Source organism: Mus caroli, chromosome 7, assembly GCF_900094665.2.
Source record: "Mus caroli chromosome 7, CAROLI_EIJ_v1.1, whole genome shotgun sequence".
NCBI classification, from domain to species: Eukaryota; Metazoa; Chordata; class Mammalia; order Rodentia; family Muridae; genus Mus; species Mus caroli.
Genome location: NC_034576.1, coordinates 105,585,319 through 105,602,747, shown reverse-complemented (window position 1 = coordinate 105,602,747; position 17,429 = coordinate 105,585,319). Strand labels below are relative to the sequence as shown.

Below are 17,429 nucleotides of genomic sequence, written 5' to 3'. Positions count from 1 at the left end.
AAATTGAAGAATATATCAGAAGATGGAAAGATCTTCTGTTCTCATGAGCCAGTAGAATTAGCATAGTTAAAATCTCCACCTTACCAAAAGCAATCTACATATTCAATGCAATCCCCATCAAACTTCAACATTATTCTTCACAGATCTTGAAGGATCAATTGTCAGCTTCATAAGGAAAAGAACAAACCCAGAAGGCCAAAACAACCTTAAATAATAAAAGAACTGCTGGGTATCTCAACATTCCTGATTTAAAGTCATCCTACAAAGCAACAGTAATAAAAACAGCATTGGCACAAAAACAGACACTTAGATCAATGAAATTGAATGAAAGACAAAGACACAAATGCAAATGCACACAATGTGAACACCTGAGTTTTTATAAGGAAGCCAGAAATACATATGCTACCCTTCTGAACCACCAACCGAAGAATACACAGGCTGCACCTAGGTCTCCCCATTCATATGTAGGAGATGCGCAGTTTGACCTTCGTGTCTGTCCTGAACAACTGGAAAGGGGGCTATCTCAAAAGCTGTTGCCTATATGTAGGATATGTTCTACTAGCTGGGATGCCTTGTCTGGCCTTAGTGGTAAAAGAAGTGTCTAGCCTTCCAGAAATATAAAGTGCCAGGGTTTAGGGAAACCCCCACACACTCAGAGGAGAAGGGCATAGGGATGGGGGAAGGATTGTGGGAGGATTCACTGGGGGGGGGGGCAGTGAGTGGAATGTAAAGAGAATACGTTAAAAAAATTAAATTAAAAAAACGAAAAAGACAATTTGGCACATGTGAAATGAAGTATCTATTTTCCAAGAAGGAAAATGTCTTTTCACAATTCAACTCACACAGAGAACTTTAAAAAATAAATATATTTTTTATTTTCATAGTCATAGTTGAGTGTTTACAGAACTGTTTCTTGCTCTCTCAAAACAGGTTTTAACCCTCTGTTGTAATCTTGGTTCGAATAAATATGTGGATAATCTTTTTTCGTATTTCCTTGGTCTTCACTGTATAAACTATGGGGTTTAGTACAGGGGGAACAAGAAGATAGGCATTTGCCATGAGGGCATGAGTCAGTGGCGACAGGTGCTTTCCAAATCGATGAATGACTGACACTCCAATCAACGGCACATAGAAGATAAGTACAGCACAGATGTGGGACACACAGGTGTTGAGAGCCTTCAGCCGGCCCTCCCCAGAGGCAATAGCCATCACAGTGCGAAGTATGAACACATAGGAGATGAGGATAGAAAGGGAATCAGAACCCTTGGTAAAGATGACAGCTATAAGGCCATAGAGACTGTTGACACGGGTGCTGGCACAGGCAAGGCGCATGACATCTTGATGGAGGCAGAAGGAGTGGGAGAGGATGTTGGAGCGATAAAAAGGGAGCCTCTTGATGAGAAAAGGCACAGGGAAGACCACACAGACTGCTCTTGACAAGATGAGCATCCCTATTTTACAGACCACACCATTGGTTAAAATGGTGCCATATCTAAGAGGGCTCCAGATTGCTATGACCCGATCAACGGCCATTGCAACTAGAACTCCTGACTCGATGGCTGAGAAGGTGTGAATGAAGTACATCTGAACAAGACAACCATCAAAAGTAATGAATTTGTAATTAAACCAGAATATGCCTAGCATAGATGGCAGAGTACAAAGGGTGAGCCCCATATCTGCAAATGCTAGCATACACAGAAAGTAGTACATAGGCATATGCAGAGAAGATTCAGACTTGATTGTAGCAATGATGATGCCATTTCCAAAGAGAGCGATGACATATATAGCACCCAATGGGAATGCCATCCAGTAATACTTCTGCTCAAGTCCAGGGATTCCAGCTAAGATAAAGTGCAGATGCTGGAACTGAGAGTGGTTATGATCTGCCATGAAGTCAATATGATACAGGCATGAAGAGGAGTCTTTGGCAATCCTGACAAGTGTCTTCCTGAAAAGATAATGGCAGTGTTTATTGGTGTGTTACAATCCAACCTCTCTGGGAGTGAAACCATTTTATTTCCTCATGAGTATGTGCTGAAATTATCATTCTACAGAAGATATTGTTGAAGAAGTGACTAATAGTCCAGGGGGAAATGGCACACCCAGATACACATGAGCCACAGTTAGCTTAAAGGACACAGTATACTTCCAATATAAAATACAGAAGAAAAAAAACCTTCCTCTTTTCTAGTTTTTCTTCCTCATTAAAGTCCTATTGTTGGTTATTCAGCAGCTGAGGGGGCAGAACATCCTCCTTAAAAAGCTAACCTCAAGACACAGTTTTCTTTATTACTTGATTGGATTCAAATTCACTAAGCTGAGAAACACACATCTTATATTCAAACCCCAGCTCTCCCTTGTACAACCTCCATGTGAGTCATACATAAGGTGAGAGAGTGCCAGTGACTGAATGAGGATAAATAGCACAGTAAATTTCTAATAATAATAGTATTAAATATAAATTTCTTATGTGCCATAATAGTTACCAATTACACTCCTTGGGCTCAGGGCTCTTAAAATGCCTGGTTCACATTTGTAGACTTCTACTCAGAGCACAACCTTTCTTCATCCTGTTGAGTCTGATTTCACCTGAATCCAAACACTGCAACCGCATCAATCATTAAAATGAATGTATTTGTCTCTTCTAAATTGGTGAGATATTAGCAGAAGGCAGATTTTAGCTGTGGAAGCAGCAGTTAAAATCCTTTCCAGAGTAAGCTATTTATTTTGTTAATGTAGAATATACTGGGGCTCATTATCATGCTACAGTTTTTATTTCTAAAGCACATTTATCATGTCATACACCCTGATTGAGGGAAAGGTGTGGTCACCTTAATGGAAATCTGTAGTATCTGCTTATATTGCCAGTATTTATGATTTTTCAAAAGACCCCACTTGAGAAGTTATAGCATGATTCACAATCAGAAGTAAAACATACTCTGTGAAAACCTCTCAGCATTAACACATGCTACGGTTTACTTTATCATTTACTAAGTCTCCTGTCAGCCAATGAAATATTAATAATATGTGCCCTATATCCACATATTATGAATTCAAATCTCAGTTCTCCATTCACAGTCAAGTAATATGGAGCAATGACAGGATTTACCCAAAAGGATCACTATGAAGAAAAAAAGATAATATGAGCTGGGACCACAATTATTTAGAATGAACATATGTTTTTAATAGTGATATTCTATTTTGTGTGATTCTTAATTTTGTGGCTGTTGTTTCTGGAGATTTTATTTACTGATTGAGGTGAAGTGGAGTTCTTTTCAAACAGTGGAATTTGAAGCTGATAGATTCTCCCTCAACACAAAGAATCATATTTAATTACTATCCTTTGTAATTAAAAACATTTTCACCCTCTGATCTGATATTGTTAAGCAGATCAGCCTGTGCTTGTCCATCCATTCCTGGCTGATTCTCTGACATGGTGGAAAATACCTTATAACTGCTTGTAATTGTGCTTTAACTCTTCCAGAAAACTCTCCCTAAAGATTTCTCTCCAAGAATTCCAGATGAGATATTTACTACTTCTATGCAACACTCATTTCTTTCCCTTGTGTTTACGAAACACAGTTGACTATTCACTAACCAATTTCATCTTTTATATTAGCATTTACATTTTCTATCTCTAATAAATTATTGTGTCACATATGTATGCCTTAGTACTTTTTGAGGATAAAAATTGTTAATAAGCAAAATGCCTGTAATGCAGGTTGATGATAAAAGAAAATTTAAAAGATGAGCAAATAAAAGAGGGGTAAAGTAGGGTGGGAGGAAAGAAGAATTGGGAAGAAAACAAAAATCCAGGAGCAGTAGAGATAAAAGTTGATGCATTTAATAATTTATTAACAAAGCCTGGATAATAGAATTACCATTATTTGCTATTATTCTTTCATTCATTCATTTTAGGAGCAAAAATTCTATGACAATAAGAGATGGTGAGCTGCATAGCATTGTTGAGAATTAAAACTAAGTACCAAGGGAATTGCAGACTCAATTAGAAAAGGCAAGGTCACTGAAGCTCTTGACAGAGACCCTTTTTCACATGAATCCTTAAGTCTTGAATTTATGTAAATTATCCAAGATCTAGAAAGCAGATGGAATTCAACTCTATCTTCTGAACATTGTGCCCTTGGACCCAAAGCTCTGCCATTTGTGGATTGATGGAGCCGTGGTCTTCTACACCCTGCACTGTATCCCTCATGTTGATACATGAGACCATGTAAATATTCCATACCTGCATCTTAAGTTCCTAGTCTCACATCTTCAAATGTACATCTTAGATTGAAGAAGCAGGTAGAATTCTTTATTCCACCAAGAAACAAAACCAGATTTAGATTTTCTGTAAAGCAATAAGTAACTTTTCAGATTCTAGAGATCCCTAGGTATTGGTAGAAAATAGACTATGACTAGGATTAGAATTAAAACAATAAATTTATTCTCCCAGGATAGACCAATTGTAACCATCATCACATAGTAAAACCATGAATGTGCACCACAAGAAAAGAATTTTCTAAATTTGCTCAATATAGAAATAGGCACACCATAATCCATATGTATCATCTGCCACATTAACTCCATGGCTGAAATCCATTGCTTCAGAGTCAGTGTGTTCACTCTGGAACATGATCTCTATTCCTGTCCTACAGCTTAGATTGCAGAAGTTTACTGATTCACCCATTTCCCTTAAAGTGTATGTGAGTGAGAACCACACACAAGCCACAGGCTGCTTATGTTGAGAAATCAAAGCCAGGAGATAGAGATAATGGAGGCAACAGGATGCTTTTTCAGTGATATCTTCAAATCTCCTTTTCCATGGCCAGCTTGATGTTCCTATTTTTCTCTCACACTTACCTGATTGTTGAGACTACACTACTAAGGAAAGATATAACACATCAGAGCCAGAGGTTCATCTGGTGAAACCATTGCAGTGACACCTCTAGGAATTTTATGTTAGACCTACTCTAGAAATCTCCCCTTTACTGTGCCATGGAGACTTTTGCAGATCCCTTGGGCTTCCAAAACAGGGATCTCTCCAGGGCATCTAAACCATCCCCAACCATTCAGGATTTTAAAATGAAATAATGCTGAGAGCACTAACTACTAAGACAGTAAGTGGGGGGATTCCAGAAACTGTTTAGTACCTATGACATCTTCTCATGGCCAGTGCATACATCTCACTGTTTCCATGCACTGAATAAATGATATCCACTTTTATTTATCTCAAAACGCATCCAAATTTTTAAAAATCAAAGAAAAAGTACCTCATTACTTTCCCACTTGAAAAACATTCCCAAATATAATGATTTTTCTCAAGCCTTTTTCTTATATTTCACCTTCATTTTTCAGTCATCAATATCCATCTAGTAAATCTAATCATAAGTCATGCCTTTATAAAAAACAAGTAAGAGAAGATTTGGGGAGTCATTAATCAATGCCTCCATCAATCAAAGGAGAATGAATCCTATAATATCTAGTTATTACATCAGATAAAAAATAAAAAATAACATATAACAGAAATCATAGTAAATATTACTTCCTATAATATTATTTATTGCATTTATTCATAGTCTTTCATACACATGGTTCTTAATAAATATAGTAAGTATATTGATCTCTTGTTCAGAAAAGATCACTTTAGGAATTGTCCCAGACTTAGTAAATTTGTAGAAATTAAATAGCAGAGATAGCACAGGATAGAAATAACAGAAATAACTCTGGCCTAATTGTGCTCTCTGTGTCATGACATCTTCAAGGTGAGGATGAAATGATGACAAAGAATGAAATTCATATAGTGATTCCTGCCCTAAGTGTGCTCTTGAGTCCTGGAATCTTAAAGGGGAGGACAAAATTATGATGAAATGAAATTCATATACTGATCCCTGCTCCACATCTGCTGTTCATCTATCTGCATGATAGCCCCAGATTTGTTAAACATTGGTGCAGACATTCTTATGTTCTCAGAGTCCCCCGAAATGTTATATTCCCAGCTCAAGGTTCATATTTAAATCACATAACCATGTTTTAGTATGATTACAAAGCTAATGACATGAAGATCTTCTCTGCTTTCAGCATCCTAACCTCTGTATTCCAGTGCTCAGAGAAAATATGTCATCTTGCACTATATCATACTGTTATTCAGTTTTTCTCACTTCAAACACATAATTGTTTCTGCCATTGAATAATCATAATTCTATTTTAAATACCTAACAAACATTACTTTATTAGTTATTCAAGTCAATCAAGTATATCTCTATGTAATCTGATTTCTATTGTTTTTCTATCATACTATATCAGCTCAACTATAAAACTTTAACAAATGTCACCACATCATTTTTTATTGTAATACGTTGGTTGATGAAAAACACAACTTTCTAACTGCCAGTGCCTTACTAAGCATTTCTTTAACTCTAAAACACGGTTGAAAATAAAATGTTATTGGTAACACAATCTACTTTTAAAATATTTTTCTTATTCATTCTTGTTTTATTTACTGCATTCTGACTGGGTTCTCCTCCCTCCTCTCCTCCAAGTTCCTCCTCTCTGCCACCTCCCCTCTCTATCTAATCCACACCATCTCCTCAGTTTCCCTTGGAAAAGTGTAGGCCTCCAGGGCATATCAACCAAATATGGCATGTCAAGTTACAATAAGACTAGGCACATCCCTTCCTAATAAGGTTGGACAAAGCAACCCATTGGAAAGAAAAGGTTACCAAAAAACAAGTAAAAGAGTCAAAGACAGACCACACTCCCACTGTTTGATGTCCTTCAACCAAAGAATAAAGGGAAGGTGGTACATTTGTACAATGGAATATTACTCATCTGTTTAAAAAAATCGCAAAATTTAGAGGCAAATGATTGGAACGTAAAAATAATTCATCCTGAGTCAGGTGACCCAGACCCAGAAAGACAACCATGGTATGTAGTCATTTATAAGTAGATATTAGCTATTATACTGTAATCCACAGATCCAGAGAAGCTAAGTAACAAGAAGGACTCAACAGGGTATGCATGATCTACTTTTAGAAGGTATGATGTCCATAGACCTTCTCCTCTCTCTCTCTTTTCCTCAGAACCCAATCCTTCAGTGTTGTCCTGAATGCTGTAATGGAGCTACAGCTTCAGCATCCCTTTCTCCTTTCCACATCCCCTGTGGATCCTACTGAACATTCTTTCCTAACCACCCTCACCGCACTCATCCCTGTATCCCAGATCCACAACAGGAGGCATTCCCTGTGAAGTCACCAATTTAGAAAGCCAGTAAAACAAGTAATACACAGCTATCACACTCTCCCAAAATCCAGAAAAAAAACAGAAACCAAACAACAAAACATTAACTCAACAAAGACAAACACAAAAATCAGTACTTAGACCTGTAATCATCCCAAGCTCAGTGCCTAGATGCCATTGTAAAAACACAGCCAACAGCCAGGGCAATGTGTTTCCATGAGATCCCAGCTATCCTACCATAGTAGGCCCCGAATATTCCAACACAGCTGAAGCACAAGAAATAAACATAAAGCTAACTATATATAAATGAGTAAAGACTGTGTCACCAGTGTCTGGATTATTTTTAACAATTTGTAAATATTTTAGACATAACTTATGAAATCAAGTATATGTGTGTGTGTGTGTGTGCGTGTGTGTGTTGATGGATTCTAACTTTAGTTAATAACGTTTACACAAGTTTCTGGGCTAATATGCCTGGAAAATACAGAAGTGGAAGCTCACAGTCATCTATTGGATGGAACACAGGGCCCCCAACGGAGGAGGTAGAGAAAGTACCCAAGTTGCTGAAAGTACCCTATAGGAGGAACAACAATATGAACTAACCAGTACGCCCTGAGCTCGTGTCTTTAGCTGCATATGTAGCAGAAGATGGCCTAGTTGGCCATCATTGGGAGGAGAGGCCCTTGGTATTGCGAAGATCATATGCCCCAGTACAGGGGAATGCCAGGGCCAGGAAGCAGGAGTGGGTGGGTTGGGGAGCAGGGTCCCGGGAGGGTATAGGGGACTTTCAGGATAGAATTTGAAATGTAAATGAGGAAAATATCTAATAAAACATTTTAAAAATAATGTTTACACAGTAAAATATATTATTTTTAAGTCACTTTCTGTATAACTATTTTATATCCAATTATTCTATGGTTATTTGTGAAGAATCTGTGCTTCCTGCATTACTTTGCTGTTTTCTCATGTCAAATATTTTATGAAATTTTCTAGATTTCTTTATTGCATACTGATCTATGTATTTATTTCTTTCACACACCCCTTAGCTACTATGGACTTACAGAATAGTAGGAGCCAAAGAATGTAGTTCTTTCCAATTTACCTCACTTTTTCAAAAATTTTTTTCTATTTTTGTTCCATTGGTTTTTCTTATATGCGCTAAATGCAACTATTGACAACTATAAAATATTAGGTGGGGTTGACCATAATTTCGTTAAATTGTAAAAAGTATTACAGATAATTTATTTTTAACTATGTTAAGATTTATAAGATATGAACCAGTTCTGCTTTCAGCCTTTGTCAGAGAAGTTTCTTTATGTAGAATGCACCAATTAGTGCAAACCCCCATAACAGCTAAAAGGGCTAAGAACCAGGGATTGTGACCTGGTCATCCCCAGACCTGCTGCAAAGCCGGAGAACATCACAGAGAAAGGGCAAAAGATTGTAAGATAAAAAGGTCAGGAAGAAAGGCTATGAAGTGTTATCTACTGGGTATGACACGGTCATTACAATCAGGCACAATCAGTAGCTGTGGCTACATAGAGAAGACCTTCACCACACACAGACATATACATGCCATGTTCACCCACATGCATGCATATGTATATACTATATGCATAAAAATAACAGTATGATGTTCACCATTTCCACGCTCTCCCTAATGTTTAGTGTGAACTTTAACCTGCCTTTCTATGTGATTCATTGAGCGCTTAAGGTAGGGAGGGCATGGAAGTAAAAACCGAAGGACCACCAGAATAGTAACTGTAGTACCACGAACAGACAGCAGGGGGAACATGAGACTGGTAAAAGAGTTGAGAGAGTCTAAGAAGCTCTAGACTGATGATTGATGGGCTACAATATCACTGGAGAGAACAGCCCAGGAGGAAGCTAGCATGCAAACCCAAGAAGAAAGAAATGTTTTCTCAAAGGACCATATTTTATCAAAAAATATACAAGGGATACAAAAAAAGCATTACAAGGTATATACGATAAAAAAAATTAAAGCTCGATAAAAGAATCAACATAAAACTCCAGAAAACTTAAACATAAACACGGTACTGGAGGAGCCAAAAGATAACAAAAATAAAATCAGGATAATGATACACCAAGTAAAAGAGAATATTAGAAGAGTTGGGTGTAAATAATACCAAAATTGAAGGCTCATTACAGGGGCCCAGATACACACTAGATAAGACAGAACAAATAGTTCTCAGACTTGAAAGTCTAGACATTAGGAATCTTGGATTTAAAGTTACAAAATTGGAAAAAAGTAAGTAAATAATTAAATTGATTCATAGACTACTACCAAGTAAATAAATAAAATGCACATGGTATTATAACTACAGCAAGAGAGAGAATGGAGAAAATCCATAATCTGAATATTAAAATACCCAAATCTTAGGAGGAAAGTAGGCACATAAATTAAAAAGGTTCTAATACTTCAGTTAAGGTAAACCAAAGAGAACCATGCTGGCATCCTTTAAAATGAAATTAATTCAAAGAGAGAGTGGAGCTGTGAAGATGCCTAGAAACAGCTAAATTTAGTTGAGGCTGTTTTCACATGAGCTGGGGGATCTGAGAATATATTTTCAGCAGAAATCTTGCTTTGAATCAATGTTGTAGATGCTGAACGAGAAAGGTCCAGAAAGAACAAGATAACTACAACAATCCTGTTGACCAAGAGTAATGTGCTCAGCAACTGTGTCTTCCGAAATACGTGAAATTGGAGTGTTCTCAGAAAACAAAAACTGGACTTGCTTGCAAAATCTTCTAAAAGGAGCCCTTCAAGTTAAAATGAAAGACACCACAGAGCAATGTGGAGCTAAACAAAAGTAGGCACTTTTGCAATAAGACAGATTTGGACAAATATGTTAAGCTGCATTATTGTAATTTTGCATATACAATTAAAATAATAGAAACATTTAAAAATGCAAATCTAGACCAATGATTATAATATATGAGAATAATTGGTGACATCAATTTCATGAAAGATATCAGCTTAAAGCACAAAATCCTACAACTTTCATTATTTTGTATTTGCATTATTAACTAAATTTAAAGATCTATAGATAACATGGGCCTGGATATGAAAATTTTGCAAGTTTGAGAAACTAAGGCCAATTAATTCGTTTGAAAAATACTTAAAATGTAATTGGCAAATCTGATAGCAGCCTCCAGGTCCTAAGGGTCACACCATTTGGAGGGTTAGAGAGGAGCTGTTATATGCCAAGGATTTGGTTACTTGGGCTGGTAGAAGGAATTACTGGGACAAAGGCACTGCCAAAAGGTCTGGGGAAGAAGAGGAGCAGCGATGGCATTGTCCACAATGGGTACCCAAGTTATTTAGAGGGATATAGGCTGATTGTGTTAAGGATGCAATGAAAAATCCACACCCCAGGATGGGAATGGGCATGCCTGGTGATATGCTACCACCTACTAAGAACTGGGGAAGAGTCTACTGAGAACAAGAAGGGTAATACACATGTGAAAAGTCCAGAGAAGATAAAGGAAAGAGAATTCCACCACTGGCTCTGAAGAGTCAGAGAACTAGCTAATCTTGAGGTGTACCTTAAGTATATATGATTATAAACATACAACTACATGTATGTAGAGACAGAGATCAAATCACACTGGGGATTAATAGCATGCTGTAGCACATTTGGGTTGATTCTGACCTCAGCTTGAAGAAGCAAAGCAAAGTGAATAAGCATCCCTGAGGAGACTGGACCTGTGACCTGGGTCCTATTAGCACCATGTGGTGCCACACTGTGCTAATGGCAATTAGTCAAAAACAGAAGCAACAAAACCAAAAGGGATCCCCTAGGAACAAACCAGAGACACTCTCTGGGGCTCATTATCCACTGTCTGAAAACAAAAGGCTAGGTAAATAACGTGATAATGGTCAAAGGCCAGACAGGTCAAGGGAAGATGGGGCATCTGGGCCTATTGGGACTATGAATATCAGAGTAGTGTGGGGTAGACAGGGGCTTGCTCCTCTCATTTTGAAATAAAGGCTGAGTGCTAGTAATGAAGGGATCGTCCGATTCTTGCTGCAATTTAAAGGTCATCATGGCCTTTCTACTGGGACAAACAGGTTCTTAACTAACCACAGTGTTCTCACTGAGACTTCCCCATGGGGCTCTGGCAAAGAGAGGCCTGGACACCTGTGCTCACCTTTCCTTCACCCCACACCCTCCCCTTACCCCTAGGCTCGGTGCTGCTGACAGACATAACATAAAGAATGCAGCAGAGGCAGTCCACTACCACACTAGAGTGTGTGAGGGTCGCTGAGAAACCAGGTATGGTGAGTAAATGATTGAAGACAGAGGCAGTGGGAAAAGATGACAAACGTCAGGTATGCCTGTGACAATGTAAACAGGGAAAAGCAAGAAAGAATGGGAATGTGAAGTAAGTGAGAAAGGAGGAACGGGGTTGGCATAAAACTTCCCATTTCTGAGCCCGAAAGCTCAGGAAGGAGATCCGGGAAACACCCTAATTAGAATGTTACTTTGACTCTTTCTAACATTAAAAAAAAAATGGACTAGAGCTAGAAAGTTAAAATTGGTCAGGTAGGGGGTTAGGAAAAGCCCAGCGCTCTCAGGGAGGATGCAGAGACAGGGGCCAGGAATCTGGGCAATGAAATAATGTTTGTGTAAGCAGGTGTTTCCAATTCAAAACTCTTGAAGTTCAGTAAGCTGCGTCTGATGCAATGGACAGATGCTGTTACAGAAATGGAAACCAGAAAAGATAAGCTCTGTTTTTAAACCAATCGCAGAGTCAGAGATGTGATTGGAGAGGTTTGTAACAGTGTGCTGGCTGCCTGCAAGCGTAGGGAGGTGTGGGGACCACACATAGAGATAATATTTGGAGTAATGCCTGTCTGTGAAGGAACACTGTATCACAATGCCTGGAGGAGCTGGGAGCTGCTGAATCACAGGAAACTTAAACTGTGGTACACACTACTGAGGAGACAGCTACAGCTGCAGGGACAAGGATGTCCAGTGAAGGAGCCCACAGCATCAAATGTGGTCGGGTCGGGGTGAGGGTGTTGGACAACTGAGGATAAAGTGCTCTAAATTTGAATACCATTTATTTACATCAGACCTTGTTAACCAAACTTATCGTTGATACATATCATTAAAATGTGTAGTGTAGTTTAGTCAGATTACTGATAGCCAGACATCCTGGATGGTAAATCTGAGGAACTTTGATAATTGAATCTGAGTTGCTCATCCAACTTCCTGCCCCCCAGTGAAATCTGCTAGGCTTGTGTTCTCCCAGTCCTTCAGGGAAAAGCTGAATCCCACAGATGGCATTAATGAAGAGACAGCATAAGAAAAATTGTAATATAGTGTGACACAGAACTGCTCTCCAAATTCATCCACTCTCAGAAATTGGGCTAAAAATCTTGAGGGTTATTTACACCACAGGTCTAAAACCTGACTACTGTATACTTAGCATTCCTTGATTGCTCTCTTGCTCAACATGGCTCTGCCCTCATTTTGCTTTTTTTTTTTCTTTATAAATTTATTTTTGGAATTTAATTAGCTCTGAAATGTAAAGTTCTCTAAAAGGATTTGATAAAAAGGAGGACCTCTTTGTATCTGGCTGTTTATATTCATATGGATATTTTTACCTGACTTAATATCTTATTTTGTCTCTCTATGATATATACCACATGTCTTCCAACAGTGCTCAATACTGAGGAATCTCTTTTACTATATTATGAGTTAATGCTGAGATGCATGGCAGTCTCTCAAGACAAGGAGTGCAGTCGCTACTCTGAAGAGAAATCCGTACTCTTAGCCATGCTTTCTAGCCTGGCCTATTTTAGATTACACAATCCCCTGTGCAGTCCATGCTATATGTTCTACCATATTGTCCACACACTAGAGCCATTCTAAGATTTACAGATTTGAGAAAGGAGGAATCAATGTCTGCACTGGAGGCAGACACTGTGTAATCCAATGTCTCGTAAATGTTAAGAAAACATTTCCTGAAGTATTTAAATGTCAAGGCTAGGGATGGCAAACAAATTACTGTAAATCTTTCATACTGTCTGTCACTTCAATATATCTGCAAGTTGTCTTCATTATACCAATATCAACTTTCCAATATACCTAAATATTCTGTTCTAATCACTGAGTCATCTCGGTCATCTGAATCTCAGTAACAGGAAAATAATTTCATAAAGTACAAAGACTATGTCTTCTTGAAAATCTTGTGTGGTATTTACAAATGTCTTTCAGCAATGATGTGCTCACTTCCTATGTTGGCTAGTTAAAATTAAACTCTCAGAATTCAAGATTTCATGGGGAGATTCACTTGTATTTCTAGCACTTTATTATTTATGGAAACAAAATAAGAATAACTCAATGGTTTATGTGATATGAAAGACTCTTAGAAGGTATTATTTATGAGAACATGCACTCATGTATTTAAACATATATATGAATATACATGTGTGTGCATACGTGTATATACACATGCTGGATGTTTGAGTTCTAAAAATTGATAAGATGTTTATGAAGTTCTTGTCAACACATATGTACACGAAGTACAGAAGTTATCAACTATTTGCATAAGCATGATTCAGTCTTTGTGTTTTCTTTGCTGTGTGAAGTGTTAAGAGATTAGTGATTAGCAATTAATATTGAGCGTTTAATTTCATGAAAAAATATATGTGTAACAATACATAATTATGACCACTGCTTTTGTTTCTACATGGATTTTCCATATCCATGCATGTTTAAACATCAATATGTTTTTGGAATTATTTTTCTAAGAGAATGAGCATATATTTGTTACTTCATTCTTTGAATGTGATATGGATCGGAACACACAAATTTGTTCTCATTTTATCTACAGATACTTTATTAATTTTTTGCTAAAATACAAACTAATTTGTATAAATGTGTGAGTGTACATGTTTCTAAGTATAACTGTATATGTGTGTGAAATGTGTGATGTTTGTGAGTGATGTGCATATGTGTTACACACAGGTATGCACACTACCTTCTGAATGTCATTGTGTATTGGTGTATGAATGGACATGCTACATGTGAGCAGTGGCTGTATGGGAAGAATCTTAATAAGGCAAGATGAGACTAATTCAGTTCTCAAACCTAAATGACCTGTCCACTTAAATTGCCCCACAAAAGCCTTACAGGTTTTCTCTGTGAGTACCAGCCTCAAGCACCATCCCCAGCCCTTTGTTTTATGTCCTACTAAGCACACCCAGGATGTGACCCATTCTAGAAGCTGAGAAATGTTCTCTAAGGTGCATGCAGACCTCTAGTGTCCTGGGTACAGGACCATTTATTCAAAAGCACTTTCTAGAGTGTATGTTATACAGAGACTCCTCAACATCTATGAGAAGATAGTCAGTGATAACTAGAAGTGCATTGTGAAGAAAGGACTAGAGTAACAGTAAAACTAACATTGTGAGGAATCATCTGTGGGGTGTGCGTCAGGGTGGGTGAAGTGGACAAGGATGCTTTGAGAAAGAAATGAGTTGAAAACATTTCAGAGAAAGAGACAGAATCCACAAGAAATTTAAAGAGAAACACAGTGTGTGTAAAGGGTTTAGGAAATATTTTACTTGACTTTGAATGTATGGAAAGGGTTACTATTCATATATAATAATATATAATAAATCTTCTCTCCATAAGGTAAAAAATCCTAATTAAATGAAAGACAAAAGTAAAAAGATGAATAATGGAGATAGCAGAGACTAAATCACACTCTATACTTAACACAAGCATGATGTGAAGGAAGATGTCACAGAAAGTTGGAGAACAAGAGGGACAAATGTCTGCATGGGAGTACCATGATGCATATAAAGTTAATGGCACCGAGAGAAAGAACATTCTTTGATAAAATGTAATACTTGAAGAGTATAAAAAACAGCAACATAGCTTCATATCTAAAGAGTTGCAGTAATGCTGACACATTCCAGTGCCTAAGTTTAAAAACAGCGGAAGTGATTTTAAAAAGTACTTGTCTGGATCCTGACCATGAAGGGGTTGATAAAGGACAGAGGCAGCCTAACAGTCATATTTGACAACAAAGACCCACAATAATCCCAGATACTTAGCAAGCTGAGGTAGGAGGATTACAGAAGCTCATTAGTCTGAGATCAGCAGGGCAAGTAAGGGAACTGTCTCTAACAAGGAATGAGGCTGTGGCTTTTATGTTTTAAAGCCATGAATAAACAAAGGGCCTTGGGCAAAGGATAGAGCTAAATTCCCAGATTGCATGTGAGAAATAGGAAAATACATAGAAAGGTACAGGAAGGCAGATAAATCGACAGCAAAGCCCAGGGTATGGCAGATAGGAGTCCCAGCGAGGAGCACTTCCTGGTCAGTAAGTAGAGAGGGTGAAATCTGAAATCTAGGAGCTGCAATGTGGCTTCCTCAGCAACTGGTATGAAAGTAGGCCTCATGATGAGGAAATGAAACATTAGAGCCGAGGCCACAGTCTTAGAACTCTAGAACAGATCCTGCGTATTGTTTTCTTGCCCCAAGCCATTTAATCACATCAGAATAAATCCTGGCCTACATATCCAAGTCTCTCTCTAGCATTTACACACAACTGTATTGATGTGGGAGATATTGGGTAATTTTTGAGGTTTTAAAAACATACATGACACAATTTTTAAAATTTTATATTTTTAAACAGGTTTTCTAAACTCTACAGTATTTTTTCAGTTGAGTCGTTGACACTATTAAGGTTCCTTGTTCATTATTTCCACCTTCATGAACACTACTTGTTTGCTCTAGAAAGCACGTTCCTATATTCCTCTTTATGTCTTGAAAGTCTTACCCTCAGATACATAAACTTAACTGCCGACACTAATAATGAATTTATTACATTAGGGCCTGCCCAATTGCTTTCAGTGGGACTAAACAATTTCATAATCAAAAAACTTACAATCTAAGGTAGTTTCTAACAACCATTCCAGGAGAAATTTTTATTCTTTAAAAGTATTTTTAATCTTACAGAATGTGTAAAATAATGCTTTGTCTTTTAAAATAATTATTTTAAATTTTTATAATATTTAAAATATATTCTGGCTGTAGTATTGAAATTAATTTTTATGGGTTTACTCTCTTCTTATATTTTTATGATAATTACTAACTATGCATAGCTATCTTTTATATTAGCTTTTCCATCTTTTTATTGGTTACTTATAGTTCTTCAGGTAGGTCAAATTCTAAACTTCTCTCAGGAATGTAGGCTGAAATCTTTTTCCTGTGAATGAAATTATTATCCCATTTACCTATACATATGGTATGCAGTTAATGACCCTTGGGTTTTTTTTTATTTGGTTTTGTTTTGGCTTTATTTCATTGAGATGGAGTATTTCTGAGTTGTTCAGCTCCCCATAAATTCACAATTTTTCATTCCACCTTCCAAGTACTGAAATCACATTTATGCAGCATTGTATACAGCCTAATTATTTAACATTATTATGTTAGTTGATATTTTAATTTATGTGTTAAATACACTCTCATTTGGTCAGATAGGAGTTTTTATGATACAGTTTTTTCATCTAAATTTTAAGGTACTATCTTACAGATTGTAATGAAAAGATCTGCTGGTCTGTTAGGAATTTTCTGACCATTTATTTACTGTGGTTTTAATCTACAAATCAGAAGTATATCTCATTCCTTTGGAGCTTTTAATTTCTTAACCAGTTTTTGTAATTTTCAGAATATAAAGTTGATTTATTTTATGTATTATATGCTTTTAAAATACTGTTATAAATACAATTACTTTCTTAATTTGATATCCAATTTATTCAGTGCTATCATATGGAAACATGATCGATCAGTGTTTGCTAGTAACCTTCATATTCTGTGGCTTTGTCAAACTCATTATTTTAATCAGTATGTTTTAGTCAATGCCTACAATTTCTACATATGGGTACATGACAGGTGTGGATAAAGATTATTGCAATGACTCCTAGCCAAACCAAAACTGAAATGTCTCCCTTTAATGTGTAACTAAGACCCTAGAGCATAATTTTCAATGCAAGAAGGGTGAATATTTTCTTAACTCTATTTTTGTTTTTAATTAATTTATTTAGTTATTAACTTTATATCCAGAACCCAGTTTTCCCTCCTCCCCTCCACCCATTCCCTCCCTCTTGCCTCACCTCCCTCTATCTCCCTCTTTCTCCTCAGAGA

General features: G+C 37.1%; 1 protein-coding gene across 1 annotated transcript; it reads right to left on the bottom strand.

Annotated features, from left to right (window-relative positions):
• Positions 1-933: 933 nt before the first annotated feature.
• LOC110299480 (olfactory receptor 51H1-like) lies at positions 934-1,890 on the bottom strand. The gene has a single exon (XM_021169187.1). The coding sequence runs from the start codon at positions 1,888-1,890 to the stop codon at positions 934-936; it is 957 nt and encodes a 318-aa protein (XP_021024846.1).
• Between the last annotated feature and the right edge of the window lie 15,539 nt (positions 1,891-17,429).

Bases quoted from the DNA above. Each gene is read 5' to 3' on its own strand.
- LOC110299480 (XM_021169187.1), bottom strand. From the start codon at position 1,890: ATGGCAGATCATAACCACTCTCAGTTCCAGCATCTGCACTTTATCTTA.